Source organism: Tiliqua scincoides, chromosome 4 (genome assembly GCF_035046505.1).
Source record: "Tiliqua scincoides isolate rTilSci1 chromosome 4, rTilSci1.hap2, whole genome shotgun sequence".
Taxonomy (NCBI): Eukaryota; Metazoa; Chordata; class Lepidosauria; order Squamata; family Scincidae; genus Tiliqua; species Tiliqua scincoides.
The window spans coordinates 214,707,258-214,732,216 of NC_089824.1; the positions used below are offsets into that span (position 1 = coordinate 214,707,258).

Below are 24,959 nucleotides of genomic sequence, written 5' to 3' on the forward strand. Positions count from 1 at the left end.
ATATAAGTGCAGGGGGTAGCAAATGCACCAGGCTACAGCTGCGGAGAGGGCAACATCAGGGACTGGGGGGCAACAGGGACTGGGGGGCAATCACGCCCACACGCAAGTTGCCTTGAGCCACTGCAGCCCTTCCAGGCACATTGGCCAGAAGCCGAGTACACGCGCTTGTAAGGCAACGGGCTACGCTGCCCCCCCCCCCCCACAGCCTCCGGTAGGCAGGAGGGAGCAGGGAAGCTCCTTGGAGTGGGTTGGAGAAGCCCTGCCTGAGCCGCCCTTGCTCTGCGTTTGGGCGAGGAGACGCGCTGCGTGTCTGTCGCGGGCGGAGCCTGGAAGGGGGTTGAGGCGGCGACAGCAGAGGAAGTTTGCATCGCTGCTCCGCTGTGCCTGAGACCTCTGCGGGGCTTTGGTGGGGTGCCTCTATGCGGGGGGAGGGTGCTGTAGAGAGCCTCTGCTGAGAGCCAACAGGTGCCTGCAGGCGCTGAAGCAAGGTGGGGCTGCCAACCACCTCCGCTTCGTTTGCCCCTCTCCCACCAGAGCCAGCAGCTGGAGGGAGGGAGGAGGAGGCTGTCACCCCACCGCCACCACCTCCTGCACGGCCTCAGAGCACAGTCCTATGTATGTCTGCTTAGAAGTTAGTCCCATCATGTCCAATGGGACTTACTCCCAGGAAAGCATGGACAGGATTGCAGCCTCAGTCAGGCACAACGTCCTCCCTCCTACCTGCCTGCCTGTCCCAAGACCCAAGTCCTCCTCCCCACAGCCGCAGCAGGAAAGCCTTCCTTTCACTCAACCGCTTAGAGCCAATCCTTGGCACGTCTACTCAGAAGTAAGTCCCATTATAAGCAATGGGGCTTACTCCCAGGAAAGTGGGGCTGGGACAGGAGCCTGAGAGCCCAGCCCAGGAGGGTCTACTCTGAAATAAGTTCCATTATAGTCAAGGGGGCTTACTCCCAGGTAAGTGCGGATAGGATTGGAGCCTCAGTCAGTCAGGTGCGACTTCCTGCTCCCTGCCTGCCCTGAGTTCTCCTTCTCAGTGTAGCCCATTGCCCCCTGTGGCCCACTGTACCTGGCTGGTGGGGCGCGTGCCAGTGGTGGCGACTGCTTCTTCCCCCCCCCCATGAGCCATGCAGGGCTGCAGCAGCAGCCCAGTGTACAATCTCAGAGGGAATGGAGGTGAGTAGGAGGGAGCTAGTGCTGGGGGGAGGTGGCAGATTTTTTATTTTTCACTTTTTAAAAAAGGTGGGTGTGAAATCAAAACCCGGGAGTGACGTCACTTCCAGATGTGACGTCACTTCCGGGGCAACATCTTGAGCTCTGCACCGGGCAGCAGGATCATTAGCTACGCCACTGTTCTGCTCAACGCTGCATATACGCAACAAGGATAAAATGTGTACACCCGTGGGCTGGGCAGAAATTTCACATGGCTGCAGAAGCAGGGCTGCATGAGCCATAAATAATGTCTTCACCAAAGATCCCTTGAAAAGCTTAGCTGTCATGGGATATAATGAGATATTCTCTTATCTATCAGATGACTTTTTACAAAAAGGATATAATTATTCTAAATATTTTATTAAAATCATATCAGTAACTGAATAAAAGAGGTAAGCAGATGGTACAAATACGTAGACAGGTTTTCACCATGGAGCAAATCCATACTAAGATTATCCAAATATCTATATTGGGGCTAATGCTATTTAACTGATTGATAACTGCTCTGGAGTCAGGGTTGGACAGTGAAATAGCCACGTTTTCAGATTACTCAGGAAGGTAAAAATATTAAACGGGCTTCAAGAGCTCCAATAAGACCTCTCCAAAGTAGGTGATAGAATGAGAGCTGAAATTTAATGTAAACAAGGCGATGCACGATGAAACAGAAAAAAAATCCAAAATGCACATTTACACTAATTGGATATCAGCAGTATTCATATTTAGAATAATCGGCACACCACTGGGTGTGCCACCTTTAAAAAATGCACAGAGGGGGGAGTTCAGGAAAGAGTAGTTAAAATGATCATTTTGGTGGTTCATCTTGATTATAAAGAAAGATTAATAGCCCAGTCCTAACCATCTTTGCAATCAGAAGTAAATTCTATGGATTTCAATGAAATGTACTTTCAAGTCATTATAGAATCTTAGTGTTAGAAGGAACCCATAAGGCCGTTTATTCCAACCCCCTGCCTGTAGCAGGAAATCTTCCTAGAGCTTCTCCAGCATGTGCCTGATGCTTAGGGTTGATTATGCTTAAGGTTGCAGCATTTCTCAGGTGGTCATTAAAGCTTAGGGAAAAAAATGTTTGATGAGGACATGACAGTTTTATTTAACCACAAATATACCTAACAGTTACTATATTTGGATTGTGAGACTGTGACCCAAATCCTAACTCACTTTCCAGCACTGGCATAGCTGTGCCAATGGGGCGTGTGCTGCATCCTGCAGTTGGGTGGCACTCATGGAGGCCTCCTCAAAGTAAGGGGCTGTTTGTTTACTTACCTAGGAGCTGCATTGCCCTTATGCCGGTGCTGGAAAGTGAGTTAGGACTGCGCCCTGTATTTATTAACTCTGTTATCAAAAGTGCCATTGCTATCCCCACTCACATTATCTTCGTAGAGCAGGAGCTGATGGAAGGCAGCTCCTTTTTGTGCCATGAAAATCCTGGCCTAAAGGAAAGAGCCATGGCCCATAGGTCAGTATAGAGCACATGCTCCCAATGCAGAGTGTCCAAGGTTCATTCACTAGCATCTCCAGTTAAAAATATCTCTGGTACCAGCACATGGAATGACGTTTCTCTGCCAGAAAGCTTGGAGACACATTGCCAGTGAGAGGAAGCAATAAGGAACTAGATGGAGCATGGTTTAAGGCAGGCAGCTTCCTATGGCCGTGCGAGGGGAGAGCCTTCATATTGTTCCTCTCCACACCAGTGGTGTGCCAGTTTGCTTGAGGAACGACGCTGATGTGAGCAGGAACCACGGTGCAGTGGCATAGCTAGAGGGGGTGCAAAGCACTAAATTTTGCAGGGAGCCTCAGTGTAGTATGCAAGGGGCCCCTCCCCCTCTCTTTCTGAGCTATTCCAGACAATGAAGCAAAATGGAGGTGTGCCTAGCTCTGAGAGGGAGGGGCCTCTTGCACACTGCGGTGGGGTTCCCTGCAAAACTTAGTGCTTTGCACCCCCTCTAGCTACACCACTGCCGTGGGGTAAGTTACCCCCTTTTGGCTCAGATATTCTACTCTTACCTGTATGTCCTGGGAAGCAACAGTCCCTACCCCAGAAAGCAACAATTGGGCCCTCAGGTGCAGACTGTAGCCGTATTGCTTCATTTGTTTGCAATGGACTGAAGAGTTTTCAGTTGAAATGACATGCTGTGTTCAATCTGATCAGTGGTATGAATAAAAAAATAAATGGCAAGCGAAACTAGAAATAGAAAAAGTATCTCAAAACTACTTACAAATAGACAGAACAATGAGTAATCATGTCAGAAAATTGAAACTAGGTTCTTTAGGATGAAAAACAGATGGTTACTCTAGAGAGGCGGTGTGTTCTCAATATTGGTATTGATAATAGCTTGGCAGAGAATAAAGTTCTGGAAGTTTTCCATTCCCTTTGATGGATTGCTTTTGCCTTTATTGTTTCTGGGTTTGGCTGCAGTCTGTGTCTGTCTCCACACAACATTAACAGCTTCTCCAGGTAGGGACCTTTGTTGATGTACTGCTCTGAGAGAATGGGTAATCCATTGTGCTATGCAGGATCGAAAGAGACCACTGACACCAAACTAAGTTCAAGGCTTTTATTAGGAGGAATGGAACCTGAACCAAACCAAACAAAATAACCTTGTTCCAGATTCCCCCAACTGAGTGAGGACCTGAGGCAGGCACTAGGCAGGCAGGAGGCAGCAGGACTTGAGGCAAAGGCTGGTTGGTTGTTCCCTGGTTCTTGGAGGCTCTCCCAGGGGCTCCTTCCTGCAGCTCTGTCCTCAGCTCCTTTCTGTAGCTTGGTCTCTTCCAGCTCACTCCTTGCAGCTCCTTCTCTACCAAGCTTCCCTGGTGGTCCTTGGGTGGCAACCTTCAGTCTCAAAAGACTATGGTATAAGCCTACAGCACCCAGTATTCCCAGGTGGTCTCCCATCCAAGTATTAACCAGGCCTGACCCTGCTTAGCTTCCAAGATCAGACAAGATCAGGCATGTGCAGGGTAACAGTTGCTGGTCCTTGAGCTCTTTGCTAGTGCAGCCCCTTTCTCAGGTCTCAGTTCCTATGCACACAGCAGCCTCTACCTTTCCTCCACTGGTACTGCAGCCTTCTCTCCTGCAGCAGTTTTCCCTTTGGTCCTCCTCAGACAAACTCAGACTGACTGTCTATTGGCTCATGAAAGGGTACAGGCTACGATCCCCTCAAGCCAATTCACAGCAGTCAACTGAGCCCAAGTTCTGCACATATCAATTGGTAATGCTGCGGAGTTGCACAGAGACCCGGAGGATGAAGAATTCTGCGGCCGGTGGGACTTGAACTTTAAAACGCATACCCTATCTCTGAAAATATTCACTGTACAGTGTTCTCACACCCAAGATAAATGTGGAATTTTGTGCAAATCTGTTGAAAATCAACTGTCAGATTTCACCCTAAATCATCTGACATTCGATTAGAATATCAGTATATTTTCTTTTCCTCCTCTTTCTTCTTCCTTAAAAAAGAATAATTATATTTCATATATATTGTTTTTGCCATTCTTAGACTTTTTTTACAGTACCGCTTTTAGTTTCATCCGTGTGGATTGCTGTTTTACAGTATAGTTTTATTTTTTTGTGGATTGCTGTTAGCCACCTTGATTATCAACTCAATCCTACCTAAATCCCAGCACTGCACGGCTATCACTGTATCCTGCGGGGGGATTTTTGGCTGCTGGAGGTCTCCTTGGGCTGAGGAGACATTTGTCCCCTTGCCCTGGGATAAGCCCCAGCAGTCACAAGGAGGTCAACTTGGACCTGCACCTGTGACACCACTGCTGCAAGTCCATGTTGATCCATGCAGGTGAATCAGGCCCAGGAAGGGGGTCGAGATTTGGTGCCTGCCACTCCCACCGAACCTGCTCCCCTCCTGGGTACGATCTGCCCGCCCTGCCACATCTCTTCCCCATTCCACACTCCTCCTGCCTCATTCTGCCCCCTGCTCAAGCGTACCTCCACCAGTGTGTTGCTCTTGAACTGCTGGTGCCCACGGGAAGGCTCTGGCCTTCCTGCCAGCATGCCATCTCCCTACTACACAGTCACAGAGTGCATTATGGAGCTTTTGTGGCAGCCAGTGCTGGCATTGCATACATTCCACCAGTGCTTCCTTCATTGAGGATTGGGTTGCATGTTGTATAAAAGTGGCATACAAATGTTGGAAATAAATCAGTAGTTACACCACCTATGCATTTTCTGCTGAGCAGGTTGGAGAAGTAGATTATTCCTGCCCCAGAGACACCCCGTACAGTCTTCACTGCTGGCAATGAAATTCAGAAAGGACACTGAAATAGCGGCAGATGTCAAGCCCCAGTTTTAGTATGCTAGTTCCACATAGCAAACTGTGCTAGATAGCTTGGCTGCTGCTATCCAGTAGAAATCCATATCTCTGTCACTTCCAGAATACTGGCATTTGTAAATCCCTCATGTAGGCAAAGGGTTTAAATGACTGAAACTGACATGCTGCCTCTCCAAATGCAGAATTTCATTATTGACATGTTCCCTTTTTTTTTTTTAAACCAGCTTAAAGCACATGCTGTAGATATGAATGGAAACAAGGTGGAAAACCCAATTGACCTCTACATCTACGTAATTGACATGAATGATAACAGGCCTGAGTTCATAAACCAAGTCTATAATGGATCTGTTGATGAAGGATCTAAACCAGGTACAGTTGGAAGAGTTCATAATACTATCACAAGTCTTTGCTATTATTGCTTGGTTTTTATGTTCTTTGCTTAATACTTGCCTTTATTTAAAACACACACACACACACACACACACACACACACCACCACCACCACCACCACCACCACCATATGGACTTGGTGAGTTAGAGATAAAATAACCTTATTGTGAGAATCATGTCTCGTGGGGGGTAGCCTCAGTGTGATCTTCACACAAGTGAGCTGTGAAGATAGGGATCCCTTTGAATATTTGCAAGCCTGAATTTGCATTGGACTCTAGAAGAGTCAGATTATTACCCTGGGTATTCTAACTGCTGAAGAAGACTATTGGTTGAAACATGTTTGGCTTAGATTCTTTTTTCTCTGCCTCTTTTCTTTAAAGTCACTGTATGGCTGTACAATGTGGTGTGGAGGAATTTCAGAGCACAGGACATTTGCAGCTCTGAAGGACATCTTTGGTCATAACTGGGCCAGTACATGCCAAAAGTTAAAAGTGAAGGCCCCAAGCTAAATAGAACCTCCATGTTCCAAGGCAATGTTCTTCTGAGAAACAAGTGATTGAGGTTAATATAATGGGATGGCCATTGTCATAAATATTAACGCAGTGGTTTGGTGCTGGAGTACCAGTTTCCACTGCCAAGCACTACAGAATTGGAGAGGGGGATCTGATCCCAAGATGATCATATTGGGGAACAATACTGGTGTCAGCATTCTGGGGCCCCCAGATCAGAGCCCTATACTGGGCCCTATACTCAGCAAATCAGTCCCTATACTGGTGCCCCTGTTCCCAGTGGTGTATTGAGAGCTGTAGATGCCACCACTACAAAGGGTCAAAGAGTTGGCCTGACCAGTGACCAACTTGGCTGACGTCTGATGCCAAAATTGCTGGAGGATATCACAAAGCAATGGTGGAGGCACAGAGACTACTTTTGCATAGCACACCATAGTGTAGGAGGAGCTTCAGGGGCCAAAAGCAGCTGGGAGTGGATATGTTAAATTTGTTGTTGTGAAAATGGAATAAAGAGAAAAAATTAATCTCTTCTTCCCTGTGCTCTCTGAACCTATACAGAATTCATCACCAGCAGTAGCTCCTTTTTTTTTTTTTTTTTTGCTGAAAGAAGCAGTACTTCTTGAAGCACACCTCTTACAAAGGCAATTTATGAATGTCTAGCTTGGCCCCAAGTATTGCAAACCTTACAGGTATGAGCCCAGGTCTGCAAAAATTTGAGTCAAATATTGGAGGAGTCTTCTCTATTTACGCTAGAGAGACTACAATCTTTGTAAATGAGGAACATTGGATTGGATTTTCATTAAAGCTGTCCCTATGAAAGAGCTGGCATTCATCTCTCAATCTACTTAAGCTATTTTTTTAAAAAAAATCTCTCTCTCTGTCTCTCTCTCTCCCCTCCCCTTTAGTCCAGAGAAACTGTTACCTTCATCATCTTAAAAAAAAATGCCCACCTGCACTGAGATAAATCAATTATTTGCTGTAATTAGTCCATTAAATCAATTTGTCTGATAAGAATAAGACAGTTAATTGACTGAAAACTTTATCTAACAACAGCCTTAATAATAATTAATGTGGAGGAATTTTATTTATTTATTTTTACACTGAGAAATGAGAAATGTAGGTAATTTCATGAACAGTAGGAAACCTGCAGTAAAATATAGATCCCAGGGTAGTTTTAATGAGTTGTTTTCCTTGGATAAATTTCTCTTCTGTTGTCTTTTACCTAGTGGACGGGTTAAATATCACGTGACTCTTGATTGTGTCAGCAAACATTTGTCTTAATTTCTCCAGTACCTGCGGTAGTTGTCATATAAAAAACTTCCAGGGGACACTGGTTTTAAACAAGAATGGCAGTTGAATATTGGTGTTGAGGCCCCAAGGGAAATCCATCTATTAGATGAGGTGAAGCGGGTTATAGCTGTGGCAGATTGTGGGGGGGGGGGAGAATTTAGGCTGCCCTTCATCCCAAATCAGCTTCTGCCACCATCTCCTTCCAGCTTGCTGTGGATACAACCTGCAGTGATCCACTCTCCGTCCACTAAAAGCAAATGGAAAGTGGGTCACCTGCCTCCTGACCTTGTTCCAGGTGACTGTTGGCAACCTTCAGTCTCGAAAGACTCTAGTATCGCGCTCTGAATGGTGGTTCTGGAACAGCGTCTAGTGTGGCTGAAAAGGCCGATTCGGGAGTGACAATCCCTTCCACACTGGGAGCAAGTGCAGTCTGTCCCTGGTCTGTCTCCCTGGCTGTGGGCCTTCCTTCTTTGCCTCTTTGCCTCAGTCTGTTGGCCAAGTGTCTCTTCAAACTGGGAAAGGCCATGCTGCACAGCCTGCCTCCAAGCGGGCCGCTCAGAGGCCAGGGTTTCCCACCTGTTGAGGTCCACTCCTAAGGCCTTCAGATCCCTCTTGCAGATGTCCTTGTATTGCAGCTGTGGTCTACCTGTAGGGCGCTTTCCTTGCACGAGTTCTCCATACAGTTTCTTCAAACACAAAAGTGCAGGTACCGTGCAAATGAAAGAGTGTCTTCCTGCACGTGGTCCCTTTAAATCAAACTTGAAGTCCTGCAAATCTGCAGATGAAGAAGCCACATGAGGAGTGTGGTGGGTGACTGCTTGTGCGTGTGCGTGTGCGTGTGTAAAACTGTGCAGAAGTGGTGTCATTGTGAGGCCCGCCAGTGTGAGGCCCAATCAGCACATGCAGCATAATCATGTAGTATAATCCTGAGATGGTAGAATGGCAGTTCCAATCGAACTGGCAGTGACCGCCCAGACTCCCAAGCAAATATTTTTCCCAGTTTTGCTATCTAATTTGCTTTTAATAAGAAATTATTATCAGGGCCATCCCTAGAAGGGTGAGGGGCATGGAACAATTCAATCAGTGCGGGGGCACCCCATAATCTGGCTGTGTGCATAAGAACAGCCCCACTGGATCAGGCCATAGGCCCATCTAGTCCAGCTTCCTGTATCTCACAGCGGCCCACCAAATGCTTCAGGGAGCACAGAAGGCAACAAGAGACCTGCATGCTAGTGCCCTCCCTTGCATCTGACATAGCCCATTTCTAAAATCAGGAGGTTGCACATACACATCATGGCTTGTAACCCATAATGGATTTTTCCTCCAGAAACTTGTCCAATCCCCTTTTAAAAGCATCTAGACCAGATGTTGTCACCACATCCTGTGGCAAGGAGTTCCACAGACCAACCACATGCTGAGTAAAGAAATATTTTTCTTTTGTCTGTATAAGAATGTGTGTGTAAAATAAGGCATGAAAAAGTGTTTAAATTAATATACCCCTAAATTAACAGTAAATTTGAGCCCACTAATTATGTAATAGAAACACTCTGCTTTGTAGAAATCTTAAATATATATTCAAATAACTAACCCAGCTAATAAAATGGACCAAAAGCTATACAAATTGAAATATAAAATACCAATTAAAGCATTCTAAATGGGTGGGTGGTTTATAGATCCTATTTTGGAATTCATGTTATCTATTCCAGCTATTCCAAAGGCAGGCTCCCCAAAACAAAAGCCCAACAGTGTGAAGGATATATGGATTACAGCTCCCTCAGGCTGTGACTGTCGTGTTCACCTCTGACAAATGCAGAGCGGAACCACATGAGACCAGCTTGTTGCATGTTCGCATTTGTCTCAAAATGAATGGACACTCTTGATACCTACTAAGTAACTGATCCTGCAAGACCTGAGTTCTTTTAAATGAATCCTGCACAGAGCACAACTTGGTGGAGCTTTAGATTTCTGGACTGGAGTCTGGTCAGTCCTTTGAATTTCAGTGTTTAATGTTGTCAGCATTCTTTAAATTCTCTCTCAAATTCCTATGTATGGAAAGGGAGTATAAGACTGCATCCATTACATTAGGGATACAGCAGATGAGCTAATAAGGGCTCACGTAATCAAAATGAGCAGCGATTCTTTTGATACCACCATAGCAAATCAAGCTTCTCACATCTTATTCTAAAACAAATCAATACTGAAAAGAGTTACCAAATGTTAAACTAGCCCTGCTTATTAGGATGAGAGGTAGAGTAAATTGCAGTCCCTTATTGTTTGAAATCCAGATAAACCTTTAAGCTATTGGGTACTTTTTACTACAAAATACTTGTTCTTTTGGTGTGACCAATGGTCTTGGAGTTGGTTGTGTGCTTTTGTAGTATACATCCCAAAATGTAATATGGGTACAGAACTGTATTTTCAATTCAGGAACAGTTACATTTGTATTTGTTGCATTTCGCCTCTAATTTAATTTGTGCTCTCTTAAAAGGAATTCAATTCTCAAATTGGAATTGAATTTGTCTTCCTTAACTTGGTAAATTCATGGAGAAAGATCTATGAGAAATGCTCATTCTGCACATACAGTAAGAATTGCAATATTACGTCTTTGAGAAACAAACAAAATTGTATAGTTGGGTGATCCCACCTTTGGGTGCCTTTTACAGCACCTTTGGGTGCTGCAACGATGGGAGCCAAGTGGCTCACAGCCCAATCCTATGGTGCCCAGCAGCACAGGAACAGCAGCACTGAAATGGCCGCTGCTGTATCCTGTGGTTGCCAAGGAAGCCACTGGAGTCTTCTCGGGATAAGGGAATGTTTGCTCGCTTATCCCAGGTAATGACACCACAGTCCCAGTGGGTCTCCTTGGATCTGTGCCCGCTATTGAGCGGGCACAGACTTGATGAGGCCTGTGATGGAAGTGAGCACAGGATACAGTGGCAGACTCTGCCATCAAGTCCGTTCCTCCCTTCCACCAATCCCCCTCATGAGTCTCCAAAACCTTTCTCTCAGGGTCAGCTCATCCATGGTGCTAAATTAGGGCAGTTGCCCACTTGCTCCCTTTACTCCTCTTCCACTTCCCATTCCCAGGATTAGAAAAGAAAGGAATGGAGTGGTGGGCTCCAGTATATCTTCTCCTCCACACTTCTTTTCAAACCCAGGAGTGGTTGGGACATCACCAGAGGCATAACTAGGGTGAAGCTTGAGGGGCACCTGCTCTGGGCATTACGCCAAGGGGGACTCATTATTGTCCTCCAGGCTTCACCCTAGTTACAGAGGAGGTGCTAGTGACTTCACGCCACCCATTCCTCTTCTCTGCAGGAGAAGGAATAGGGGTTGGTGAAAAGTGCCCATCTACCCCAGGAGTGCCCGTCCTCTGGGGAGAACCCAGAAGGGATGTCATGTGACACAGTGTCACGTGACATCAGGACATCACTGCCCTGGGCACCACCATTTCTGGTATTCAGAGGTTTTGAGCTAGCCTTGCGCTTCTCCCTTGCTTCCTACCAGCCCAGAACATCCTCACACCTTCTTACCTGACTGCTGGTTCTGGCGGGTGTAGCAGGAAATATCAGAACATCCAGAGCCCTGCTGGATCAGGCCAAAGGCCCATCTAGTCCAGCTTCCTGTATCTCACAGGGGCCCACCAAATGCCCCAGGGAGCATTCAAGACAACAGACACAATCTACGTCCCTGTGTCCTCCCCTGCATCTGACAATCAGAGGCAGCCTGCCTCTAAAACCAAGAGCTTGCACATACCTACTATGACTTGTAACCTGTAATGAACTATTCCTCCAGAAGTTTGTCCAATCCCCTCTTAAAGGCATCCAGGCAAGATGCCATCACTACTTCCTGTGGCAAAGAGTTCCACCAACTAATTACACGCTGGGTAAAGAAATATTTTCTTCTGTCTGTCCTAACTCTCCCAACACTCAACTTTCGTGGATGTTCCCTGGGTCTGGAAAGGAAATCTGGAAAGGAAATCTCTTTCCTTTCCCCCTGCTTCAGCACCTTCTCTATTTGATGTCAGAATTCACAGTGTAGAATTTGGAGGTAGGAGTTTTGAGGGCAAATTTGTTTCCACTCTGCTACTTGGGATGAGTTGAAGTTACAAATCTAATGAAATCAAGAAGGAGGGAAGGCAATTAATGTTGTCATTGCATTTATAATTTCTACAAATGATTTCTTGCTTCTGTTTGGCAGTTAAGAAATCATTTTGTAATACTAAGCAGGACATTATGCCATCAAAAGTGACAATCTTTGTAGCATAAAATCACTCACCCAAGTAAGCAAAGACACATCAAGTCAGCTTTGTATTGCCCCCCAGCTCAAATTAAAAGGAAACTCCCTTCCCTCTCCTTTAAACATGCAGAAGAATAAATCCTCCTAACTACTCATGTAGTTAGTGTAAGGCTATGCAGATGGAACCTTTTTTGCTTTTGTTTTTGTTGCTATAGTTGTTCTTAAACATGGGGTTTTTTGAAACAAGCTTGGAACATGAATAGATATGAACAATTTTTAAAAACACATACACCGAATCAGCCTCATCCCCCCCCCCTTTCTGAGTTGTTTTGATTTAATGTACTACTGCTGATTGAAAGTGTATCTTAAAAGACCATGTTTTACTTGCCTCAAATAATGTTCTGGCTTCTTTGAACTTTGTCTCTCTGTGAAGAACACAGCTAAGTTTCAAAAATTGCAGCTGCAGAAGCCAGAGCCACAAATTCCCACTGGTCCTTCCAACAGTCTTAATCAGCAAAGTTCTCTTCTAGCTGTAGAAGTTTCCTTTCAAGAGCAGATAAAGGTCTCTAGCTTCTTCAGCCTCCTTTCCCCAATAGAGTACATTGTATTGGAATCACGGAAGAGGTGGCGAGGAGGTAGATGTGGTATCAGCAGTGGCCCCGTTAAGGGTAAGGCCTGGGCATCCAGCAGAGTGTGCTGCACAGCTGCAGCCACTTGAAGGCAATAGGACCTTCAGGCATAAAAGCACATGATGAAGGAAAAGTTTGGTGTGGGTAGCAGAGGGAGGAAAGCTTGAGGAAGGACAGACTGGAGACATGGCTTGAGCAATTGATAGCTAATGGACTGATATGTGAATGGACTTTGGAAGCTGTTGGAGCAGAAGCTACTGGAGACACTAAGACTTGTGTTTGGCTGCTGTGCCCATGACCTGCTGAGGACCAAGGGGCTGCTGTAGTGGTGGGAGGCTGCTGGCAGGAAGGAGGACCTCTGTAGGTTAGCTACCCTGGTAGTGGGGTCCAGCAGTACTGCAGGGCAGAATCAGGGTCATTATTGAGGAAAGAAGGGGAACTAATTAGCTAAAAGTGGGCATAATTCTCCAGGTGGAGCTTAGACTGAGAATCTGGCAGAACATACATGTGTCAGGAAAGCTTCCTGTCCCTGGAACTTTGTTTTTGTAGCCCGAACAATGCCATGCTGGACAATGGCAACTAAAGGATTGTATGCTTCTCTGATGTTGCTCAGAGCTCGCATGTCCTCTACCTCCAACTAAGTGCAGCAGCTGGTTTCTAGTTTTTATTTATTTCAAAAGTTCTGCCTGTCTATACTGAATAAAATCAATTGGAGATATCATTGTCTGTATTGCTGAATGAAGAATTATGTGTGTGAAGAAGCTCTGCAAAAAAGGAATCTCAGTGTGATCACACCTAGGATTGCATCAAGATTATTTTTGTGCAGGGTTTTGCTCATGCACAAATGTGTTCCTGCACATTGGTAAAAAAAAAAAAAAGCTATGCAGAGATAATCTTGGTCAAACCTGGGAACAATAACATTGCATTTGCTTTGTTAGTGTTTTATCAGTGCAAGTGATTTATCAGTGATTTATCAATGCAAGTGCTTGGTTAGTGCTTGGTTAGGGCAGGAGGTCTGGTCTAGAGGGTAGAGCCTCCGTCTGCCTGAAGATAACATCCACAAGGTCGCCAGTTCAGGCCACTGGCACCGTGCGACCTTGGAGCAGCTGACAAGCTGAAGCCGAGCAATTCCATCTGCTCTGAGTGTGGGAGGATGGAGGCCAGAATGTGAAGCCAGATTGGAATGAAACACCTTGAATGTAGTGGTTCTTGAAAGAAAGAACCTTCTTTGAAATTGTAAAAATCCCTGTTTAATAAGGGATTTAATAAAGCCTGCCTATGTAAACCGCCTTGAATAAAATCTTGAATAAAGACCAAGAAAGGCAGTATATAAATACCTGTTTTTGTTGTTGTTGTTGTTGTTAGTGTTTTATCAGTGCATCTGCAACAGGGACCTCAACAAGTGGGAAACCCTGCCCTCTGAGAGGCCAGCTTGGAGGCAGGCTGTGCAGCATGGCCTTTCCCAGTTTGAAGAGACACTTGGCCAACAGTCTGAGGCAAAGAGGCAAAGAAGGAAGGCCCATAGCCAGGGAGACAGACCAGGGACAGACTGCACTTGCTCCCGGTGTGGAAGGGATTGTCACTCCCGAATTGGCCTTTTCAGCCACACTAGACGCTGTTCCAGAACACACTAGACACTGTTCAGAGCGCGATACCATAGTCTTTCGAGACTGAAGGTTGCCAACATATCAGTGCGCACCTCATCGGTAAAACACAGCACAAAAATAATATTGAGGGCATCGTGCTTATTGTGGCACACCACTGTGCCGCAGTACAGCTGTTGAAAGTCACTCATCTACTGCTCTAGGATTTCAGGAAGCAGCCTTTCCTAGACCTCCCTGGCATTAGCAGGGATTGAATCTGGGCCCTTCAGCATCCAAAGCAGATGTTCTACCACTGAGCTGTAGCCTTCTCCCCAACTGCCATCCTTTATATCACTGGCTGGGAGGCCAGAATTAATCCTAATTTCCCTCTTTCCAAACAAGGCACTGGAAAGTGCTTCTGAGTACTGAGGGCAGCACTCCAAAGAAGGAGAGCATTGCTACTGTTATTGCTTAAGTGAAGAATGTTGTAATTAACAGCACTGCCTTCTCCTGTTCTGAGCTCTCCCCTTCCATAGGACTGTTCTTGTTATTGATGTCCCTTTTAAAAAATTAAATAGCTGGGAGTGAGATCTGCATGTCGCAAATTAAATTGGAGAAATCTCATAAAAATAAATATTCTACAGAATGCCAGGGATTTTCTTTTCTTTAAAAGGGAGTGGATTATTCTATTAGTTCTCTGGTTTATTTATTTATTTCATTCCTCTACCAGCAAAGATCCCCTTGAGAGATTAAAACTGTGGACTACTGCGCAGATGGTGTGAGATACTTGAAAGTCATCTGGATATTAAGAATTTAAATCTTTTAGCCTCAGTGATTTGAACAGAAAAGCCAATTATGGGCCTGAATTAGTTTTCAAATTAAACTGCAATTTAAGGTTTGTGGGAATTAATCCTTTAAGGCATCGCCGTGCATTTCGGCAGAAGCTCATGCAAAGAAGTAAACTCTCGCCCCAGAATTCCTGGTGAGCCTTTGTGGAGGGGAAGGAGGTGCTCCCTTTTACCTGATAGTGCACTTAATGATGAAATTGCTCAACATTCTGCCATTTCTATTCCCAGTAAAAGGATGTGAAAGTGTGTGGCTGAGTGAGTTCCTGAAATTATAGGAAGGAAGGAAATGAAAGTGGCAAAAGCAAAAATTGCAGAGCAGTCGAATGTAAGAACGGGTCATTTTGAAATGTTGGCAGGAGATGTACTATGCAAACAAGCTCCCTTCCTTTACTAAATTTCAGGCCAGCCATTAATTGCAGCAATAACAAAGCACCACAGAATACTGCAGTCACATGGAGAATCTCCATTCCCGTGATCCTGTGCGACTCCTGACAATCTCCAAGGCAGGCTTCCAGCCGTACCAGGTGGATCTGTCTAGCAAAGGGCAGTTAACTTGTAAGGAAGTAACAGAGGCAGAGCTTTTTTAGAAAAAGAGGTAACTTTGGAGGTTGAGGGGGAAGATGATTTCAGAATTATGAATAGTGTGGGGAAAGTAGACAGTGAGAAGTGGTTCTTTCTCTCTCATAACACCAGAACTCTGGGTTACCCAATGAAGTTGATTGGCAGGAGATTGACATCAAGAAAACACAACACTTTCCCCCTCCCCTTTAAAAAAACAAAACATGATCACAACCCCACAAAACCTCTTCAAAAACATTCCTTTGTTTTCTTAATGGTTCTTAAATTTGTGAATAAGGGAGGCAGCTCTTCAACCCATGTTGATGACTCTACATTCTTTCAAACTTCTCTTCAGGCTTGCTTGTTCTTACCTCATTAGCTCTCTGTCTGTCTCTGTCTCTGTCTCTGTCTCTCTAACTAGAAGGAGACCTGAAATCCAGTGTCTCTTACAATTAGGAAGCGACTTCCTTTATTAATGAGGTTAGCTGCTTGAAAGGTCAAAATATGCTATTGATTACAACAATAATAGTGAACATGGATGCCAGGAGATGCCAGCCGGCTAATCAGTAGAATGCCATTTCAAAGGGTTGCTGTTTGCTGTATATGTGTACAATACTTTTGTTTCTGGGATAAGTTAACCCCTGCTAATTGGGTAAGAGGCACTTTTTCAAGTGGGTGCTCCTTTTTTTAGCAGGGGGAGAGTAACTGGCCCACCTCACCCCAGCACTGTCTGTTCTAGTGGCTGTCTGCTGGTATTCATTTGCATCTTTTTAGATTGTGAGTCCTTTTGGGACAGGGAGCCATTTAGTTATTTGATTTTTCTCTGTAAACCGCTTTGTGAACTTTTAGTTGAAAAGCGGTATATAAATACTGTTAATAATAATAAATACTGTTAATAAGTTGTGTTTTTTAGATTGTGGGTTGTACAACAGCAGCATGTAGGATGTGGTGTTAGAAACCACCTTTGCCAGGGCAAGGAGACTGCTGGCTGTATAACTATTTAGAAAAAAAATACTAGGGGGACAATGTGGGGATGGCAAACCAAGGTCCCAGGACCGATTCATTCCCAAAATTGCCTGCTGTCAACTCTCATTGAGCAGACCTAATGCTGCTCAGTCATACTTCACTTTTGCCACTGGGGTTGGCAACTGGAACATCAGATGACACCACTTAAGGGTCACATTTAACAGAGGGATCACCAACAGCGGAACATTTTATCTTTTCATAACTCTGCAACTGTTACCCTGCACATACCTGATCTCGTCTGATCTCGGAAGCTAAGCAGGGTCAGGCCTGGTTAGTACTTGGATGGGAGACCGCCTGGGAATACCGGGTGCTGTAGGCTTATACCATAGTCTTTCAAGACTGAAGGTTGCCAACCATAGTTCCCAGCTGTTGGAAGCCTCCAGAAAGACAAATTCTAATCTTGCCAGTTTCTTCTGAATGTCTCATGTTTTATTGAGCATCACAGATGTCAAAAGAAACACTTTTTCACACATTCAATAGAATACATGAAGGCAGGAATTGGGATCATGGTGCCTAGTGGTGACCTTGACATGTTCATCATCAAAAAGCCTGAACAAAGTCTACGTGGTTACTTGTATGTGTAGAGACTTTCTCTGCACGACCCTACCAAAAAAAAAGGGGGGGGGGCTTTAGACATTTTTTCCAGATCAATGAACGGATGCTGGAGGTAGAGAAATGCATTGCAGTGGCAGGCTCCACCCCTCACCTACACACATATATTGCAACATGTGCAATTTATTTGCGTCTCCGAGCACATGCTGATGAATGCATGGTCTGCCACCATGCTGCTGCTTTCCCCCAAGTGCAGATTAAAGAGAGTCCCCTGGCAGAATATATGGAATCTGAGCAGTGGTGGGATTCAGATAAATTAACAACAGGTTCTATGACCTAATGGCCATTTTAAGTATACCAAAAGATATACCGAAAGGTAGTTTAATAATTCATGCATTAAATACTCAAATAAGAACAATAAAAGAGGTACACAAAACTAGATTATGTTTTAAGAAAGAGTTTTAAAATATTAATGAAAAAAATATTAAATACCTGACAAACTGTTATGGAAGATATTTCCATATCAACTTTTTGTTGAAAAGCAGTATATAAATACTGTTAATAATAATAATAATAATAATAATAATAATAATAATAATATATTTATTTATTATTATTAAATAAAATAATTATTATTACTATAATAATTATTAATAATTAATTAATAATTATTATTATTATTTATTAACAGTATTTATATACTGCTATACAAGTCAGGTATTATTATTATTTATTAACAGTATTTATATACTGCTATACAAGTCAGGTATAATATTATTATTATTATTATTATTATTATTATTATTATTATTAATAATGGAAGTCAGTTCAGGGAAAACTGCTATTTTTGAGAGAGAGAAAGACAGATTCTGAGCATCTGAAAAGCACCTTTTCTTTAAGTTGGCAAAAGGGTCGAGAAACAGGAGTTGTGGGGGGCAATGACTCCTCCCTTCTTCTTCTGGTCAGGGTGACCAGATGCAGTGGAGCACAGAGTACATATATTTTTAATTAGTGTTTCTCAAACTGTGAGTCAGGACCCAGTGGGTTGTGAGCCAATTTAAGGTGGGTCCTTATTCATTTCAATATTTTATTTTTAATATGTTAGACTTGATGCTACCATGGTCTGTGACTGCATTTGGGGAAATGTTACAGACCTGTACCTTTAACAAGCTACTATGTATATGCTTTTAACAATGATAGTCAATGGGACTTACTCCTGGGTAAGTGTGGGTAGGTTTGCAACCTAGGGTTGTTAAAAATTTCCCTGCTTGATGATGTCACTTCCAGTCATGACATCACTTCTGGTGGAACCTAACAGATTCTCAGTCTAAAAAGTGGGTCCTAAAAAGTGCTAAATGTGTGAGAACCATTGTAGAGATGGGGGAATTTTGGCAGGTGCAGCTTTTTAAACTCTTCCATGTTGAGCTGCACCTGCCAAAGTTCCCCCATCTCTACAATGGTTAAAGGTATAGGCTGTGAGTCAGAGCCCATTACATCTAGTCACTCTGCTTCTGGTTCGATAGCCCCATAGCGCAAGTCTCTCACCTTAGGCTTTACTTGAAGGAGACCTGCCATGGGGATATTTGTGTGGAAACCTCTGGAGGCGTCTAACAGCTGAATCCTATGAATGTCTTCTCAGAAGTAACTCCCATTATAGTCAATAGGGCTTACTCCCAGATAAGCATGGATAGGATTGCAGCCCAATCCCACCCCGAAATCTGCACTCCTGGACTGCAATCCTCCTACCCATATTTACATGGGAGTAAGCCCTATTGACTCTAATGGGAATTCTGAGTAGACATGCATAGGATTGGGCTCTAAGGATGCCATCCTTTCCTGGGAGTAAGCCCCATTGACTCTAATGGAACTTACTTCTGAGTAGACATGCATAGGATTGGGCTCTAAGGCTGCCATCCTATTCGCACTTTTGTGGGAGTAAGCCCCATTGACTCTAATGGGACTTACTTCTGAGTAGACATGCATAGGGTTGGGCTCCTGGTCTCCAGAGTCCAGGCTGCGGGAGCGCTCCGTGGCTGCTTCTTGCCCAAGCGAGGCTGACTTTCTGCCCCAGCGCTGGGCTCTGACTCACAGCTGTGGCTGCTACCAGTTGCCAGTGGCGCTGCCTGCCTTCCTTCCCTGCCACTCCACCGCCAACTGCACTTTCTTCTTCTAACACACCATACTCAGATCCTGCTCTTCTCAACAAGGATTCAGGGAGACTGAGGGCCTGATCCTAGACATGTCTTTGCAGAAGTAAGTCCCATTAGAGTCATTGGGGCTTACTCCCAGGAAAGTGTGGATAGGATTGGGCTTTCAGACTTCACTCTTATACACACTTACCTGGAAGTAAGTCCCAATCAACATAATGGGGCTTACTTCTGAGTAGGCATGCCTAGGATTGTGCTGTTGGCACAGCAGAATTAAAGGAGCAAACCCAGCTGAGGAAGAGGAGGGAAGCCCAGCAGGAGGGGCCTTCTGGGGGGCCAGGAAGGTGCGGAGAGTAGCCCAGTCCTGGGAGGGAGGCAGGACCCGCATCCCGGACCCAAGAGCCGGGCAGGGTGAGGCTGTAGGGCAGGAACCAGACTCTGCCTCCCTCCCTCTACCAGGGCTGCTGCAGGAGGTGGGTGGAGGGCAGGGGCGGGGATGCTGCTGGGGAAGGGGGCTGCAGGAAGGGGAGGCACAGGAGGGACGGAGGCTGTGCAGAGCCACCTGGCTGCTTGGCTGGAGACGGGATCACTGCAGCCCTGTGAGTCCCTACAGTAGCAGAGACAGCGGAGGGTCCAGCCCGGGAGTGCGACCCCCGCAGCTCAGTCCCCGGCTGACTCTGCAGCAGCTAGCCGGTCCTCAGCTGCCATGCAAATGAGAGGAAGCGGCGGGGCTGACGTGGGTTCTGGGTGGTGGAGCGGGGCGGGAGAGGCGGCGAAGGGAGGCGGGACGCGTCGGGGCTGAGCAGCGTCGGGGAGGGCGAGCTGGCGCTCATTAGCAAACGGTTCACAGAACCGAGACCTATATTAGGTATCGGTTCTCCCGAACTGGTCCGAACCGGCTGAATCCCACCACTGAATCTGTGCATGTACAGACTGTACAGTACAGTACACTTGTACACACAAAGGCTCTGTTCAGAGACCTTCAGACGAATGTGTTGTGGTCAGGAGAGGGAATGGCAGTGGCAATCCTAATCCCCCCTTTGCATATTCTTTGGACACATTAAATAGCTCCTGTTAACTCTTGCCAAATCCTCCAATTGCCGAAGATGAATTAAACTTACCGGTACTTGCTCTCTGCATGGTCAATACAGGAAGCAGCTTTATTGCAAATATCCCTTTCATGGCACAGAACCACTGTACAGGCAAGCACATGGGGAGGGGGTATGTGGCAAGGAAGATCAGACTTCCACCATGGCATCTTCAGGATGTGAGAAGCATTTCTGCCATCCTAGCATATGTTTGCAAGAACAGGTCAATGTAGCAAGGGGAATTTGAAGGGGATTATAGAGGTAAGTGGGATGGAACTCTCCAGCTCTGCCTCGCTTGCTGGACAAGATGCCATATAAACTACTGCCAGACAGGGTTTTACTCAGAGATTAAGAAAAAGGTTATTTTCCATTCATTACAGCTGCAGAAGAACTGAAGGCATATTCATTCATTGCAATGCCTTCCACAGGCACCTGTCTATTTTTATAATTATGATTATATGCAATTCTGGCAGTCCGATTCTGAATTTCTTTGTGCAGCCCTTTTGACACACACACACACTCTCTCTCTCTCACTCTCTCTTATTTATTTATTTATTTATTTATTTATTTATTTATTTATTTATTTATTTACTCCACCTCCCATAAGAATAAATCATACATGTGTATTTAATGCTTTCATTCATTGTGGGGTTTTGTAATTTCATTGCCATGCACCACTTTTAAAAATCTTTTAAATAAATAAATACATGTGTACATTCACAAATTGGATCTGATGCTCTCTGTGCCCAGTTTCCAAAGGGGAGCAAAGAGCCATGATGAGAACAAGTGTTTCAAGTAGATGTTCAAGGTCTATCCAGGAGAGTGCCCGCATGGCTAACCAGCCAAGTTAGAGAGGCTGTGAAGGGCAAGGAAGCTTCCTTCCGTAAATGGAAGTCTTGCCTTAATGAAGAGAATAAAAAGGAACATAAACTATGGCAAAAGAAATGTAAGAAGGTGATAGGGGAGGCCAAGCGAGACTATGAGGAACGCATGGCCAGCAACATTAAGGGGAATAATAAAAGCTTCTTCAAATATGTTAGAAGCAGGAAACCCGCCAGAGAAGCGGTTGGCCCTCTGGATGGTGAGGGAGGGAAAGGGGAGATAAAAGGAGACTTAGAGATGGCAGAGAAATTAAATGAGTTCTTTGCATCTGTCTTCACGGCAGAAGACCTCGGGCAGATACCGCTGCCCGAACGGCCCCTCCTGACCGAGGAGTTAAGTCAGATAGAGGTTAAAAGAGAAGATGTTTCAGACCTCATTGATAAATTAAAGATCAATAAGTCACCGGGCCCTGATGGCATACACCCAAGGGTTATTAAGGAATTGAAGAATGAAGTTGCAGATCTCTTGACTAAGGTATGCAACTTGTCCCTCAAAACGGCCACAGTGCCAGAAGATTGGAGGATAGCAAATGTCACGCCTATTTTTAAAAAGGGAAAGAGGGGGGACCCGGGAAACTATAGGCCGGTCAGCCTAACATCCATACCGGGTAAGATGGTGGAATGCCTCATCAAAGATAGGATCTCAAAACACATAGACGAACAGGCCTTGCTGAGGGAGAGTCAGCATGGCTTCTGTAAGGGTAAGTCTTGCCTCACGAACCTTATAGAATTCTTTGAAAAGGTCAACAGGCATGTGGATGCGGGAGAACCCGTGGACATTATATATCTGGACTTTCAGAAGGCGTTTGACACGGTCCCTCACCAAAGGCTACTGAAAAAACTCCACAGTCAGGGAATTAGAGGACAGGTCCTCTCGTGGATTGAGAACTGGTTGGAGGCCAGGAAGCAGAGAGTGGGTGTCAATGGGCAATTTTCACAATGGAGAGAGGTGAAAAGCGGTGTGCCCCAAGGATCTGTCCTGGGACCGGTGCTTTTCAACCTCTTCATAAATGACCTGGAAACAGGGTTGAGCAGTGAGGTGGCTAAGTTTGCAGACGACACCAAACTTTTCCGAGTGGTAAAGACCAGAAGTGATTGTGAGGAGCTCCAGGAGGATCTCTCCAGACTGGCAGAATGGGCAGCAAAATGGCAGATGCGCTTCAATGTCAGTAAGTGTAAAGTCATGCACATTGGGGCAAAAAATCAAAACTTTAGCTATAGGCTGATGGGTTCTGAGCTGTCTGTGACAGATCAGGAGAGAGATCTTGGGGTGGTGGTGGACAGGTCGATGAAAGTGTCGACCCAATGTGCGGTGGCAGTGAAGAAGGCCAATTCTATGCTTGGGATCATTAGGAAGGGTATTGAGAACAAAACGGTTAGTATTATAATGCCGTTGTACAAATCGATGGTAAGGCCACACCTGGAGTATTGTGTCCAGTTCTGGTCGCCGCATCTCAAAAAAGACATAGTGGAAATGGAAAAGGTGCAAAAGAGAGCAACTAAGATGATTATGGGGCTGGGGCACCTTCCTTATGAGGAAAGGCTACGTTGTTTGGGCCTCTTCAGCCTAGAAAAGAGACGGTTGAGGGGGGACATGATTGAGACATACAAAATTATGCAGGGGATGGACAGAGTGGATAGGGAGATGCTCTTTACACTCTCACATAATACCAGAACCAGGGGACATCCACTAAAATTGAGTGTTGGGCGGGTTAGGACAGACAAAAGAAAATATTTCTTTACTCAGCGCGTGGTCGGTCTGTGGAACTCCTTGCCACAGGATGTGGTGCTGGCGTCTAGCCTAGACGCCTTTAAAAGGGGATTGGACGAGTTTCTGGAGGACAAATCCATTATGGGGTACAAGCCATGATGTGTATGCGCAACCTCCTGATTTTAGGAATGGGTTAAGTCAGAATGCCAGATGTAGGGGAGAGCACCAGGATGAGGTCTCTTGTTATCTGGTGTGCTCCCTGGGGCATTTGGTGGGCCGCTGTGAGATACAGGAAGCTGGACTAGATGGGCCTATGGCCTGATCCAGTGGGGCTGTTCTTATGTTCTTATGTTCTTATTCTTTGGTCCAGTCTAGATTAAACTGCATAGAAGCACCTTTTAAAAACATAAGAACAGCCCCACTGGATCAGGCCATAGGCCCATCTCATCCAGCTTCCTGTATCTCACAGCGGCCCACCAAATGCCCCAGGGAGCACACCAGATAACAAGAGACCTCATCCTGGTGCCCTCCCTTGCATCTGGCATTCTGACATAGCCCATTTCTAAAATCAGGAGGTTGCACATGCACATAAGAAGAGCCCTGCTGCATCAGGCCAAAGGCCCATCTAGTCCAACTTCCTGTACTCCTGGTAGCCCATCAGATGCCTCAGGGAGCACACAAGACAACAAGACTCCTGTATCCTGTTGCCATTCCCTTGCATCTGGCATTCTGAGGTGGGCTACTGTGGGCCTACTGTGGAGTTTTCCTCCAGAAATATGTCTAATCACCTTTTAAAGGCATATGTGCCAGGCATCATCATGACATGCTATGGCAAGGAGTTTCACAGACTAATTACACACTGGGTAAAGAAATATTTTCCTTTGTCCTAACTCTCCTGACACTCAATTTTAGTGGATGTCCCCTGGTTCTGGTGTTGTGTGAGAGGGAAAAGAACATCTCTCTATCCATCCCCTGCATAATTTTGTATGTCTCAATCACGTCCCCCCTCAGGTGCCTTTTTTCTATACTGAAGAGCCCCAGACACTGTAGCCTTTCCTCATAAGGAAGGTGCCCCAGCCCAGTAATCATTTTGGTCAATTATTTAAAAAATCATTTATTTTAAGAGTATTTGTTATGGTCACCTCATAATAACTACAGCAATGTTATCAATACAGGCCAAACTGCAAAGGGATCTGCATCTCTGGCACACATACCCAGAGCATGTGTCTGCCCACAGCAGTAGCCATTCAACATAAAGAATTAAGGAGAACCTGAATCATACTTGTGTGGGCTGAAACCTGGAGGAGGTAGAGGAATCGCTGCCCCCTCCAACCTCCGAACATAGACCTCTGCATACTCCACATTCCCCACTTCCCATGCTGATTGCCTCTGTGCCCCAAAAAGAGTAGACCTCAATGGTGAGAGGAGAGCTGGCTGCAGTGGGGAATTGCAGGCAGCCCTTAATTTAAGCCCAAGGCTCAGGGCCGAACTAGATGTGAAGTGTGATTGAAATTCCCAACCACTGTTTCTTTTCTAAACAATAATCAGGTGGGGACAACTTGGATTGGGGTCACAGCATGGAGGTGAGAAGGGTTAAGCCCTTGCCAACATGCTCATTCTCTGACTTAAATCGCATTTCGTTCACCCACGTACCACCCAATCCTAATCAACTTTCCAGTGCTGATGCAGCTGCAATGCAGCCCCAAGCTAAGGGAACAAATTTTCCCTTACCTTGAGGAGGCCCCCATGACTGCCCCCCACTACGGAATGCAGCATGCACCCACTGGCACAGCTTCATGGGTACTAGAACCCCTGGCATTCCTGGGGTGGGGGGGGAGGAAACTTAAAAAGCTAAGTTTCTTCAGGTGCTGGGCCGTGGGTGTAAAGCAGCCCCTTCCCCTCCCCTTCAGAGCCAGTCATGGCTGCAAAAGTGTTTGCAGCCACAACTGGTTCTGAAGGCAGGAGGCATACGTTGGCCTCAGGTTCATTTCATCT

At 45.5% G+C, this 24,959-nt stretch overlaps 1 protein-coding gene and 1 pseudogene across 1 annotated transcript in view; both read left to right on the plus strand.

The window, feature by feature from the left end:
• Positions 1-24,959, plus strand: part of CDH4 (cadherin 4) — a 423,769-nt gene that overhangs the window by 258,193 nt on the left and 140,617 nt on the right. Inside the window, exon 5 of the mRNA XM_066624723.1 lies at positions 5,738-5,882. Within this exon, the coding sequence (XP_066480820.1) occupies positions 5,738-5,882 (145 nt within the window). The remainder of the gene's footprint in view (positions 1-5,737; positions 5,883-24,959) is intronic.
• LOC136649884 (5S ribosomal RNA) lies at positions 16,788-16,904 on the plus strand (annotated as a pseudogene).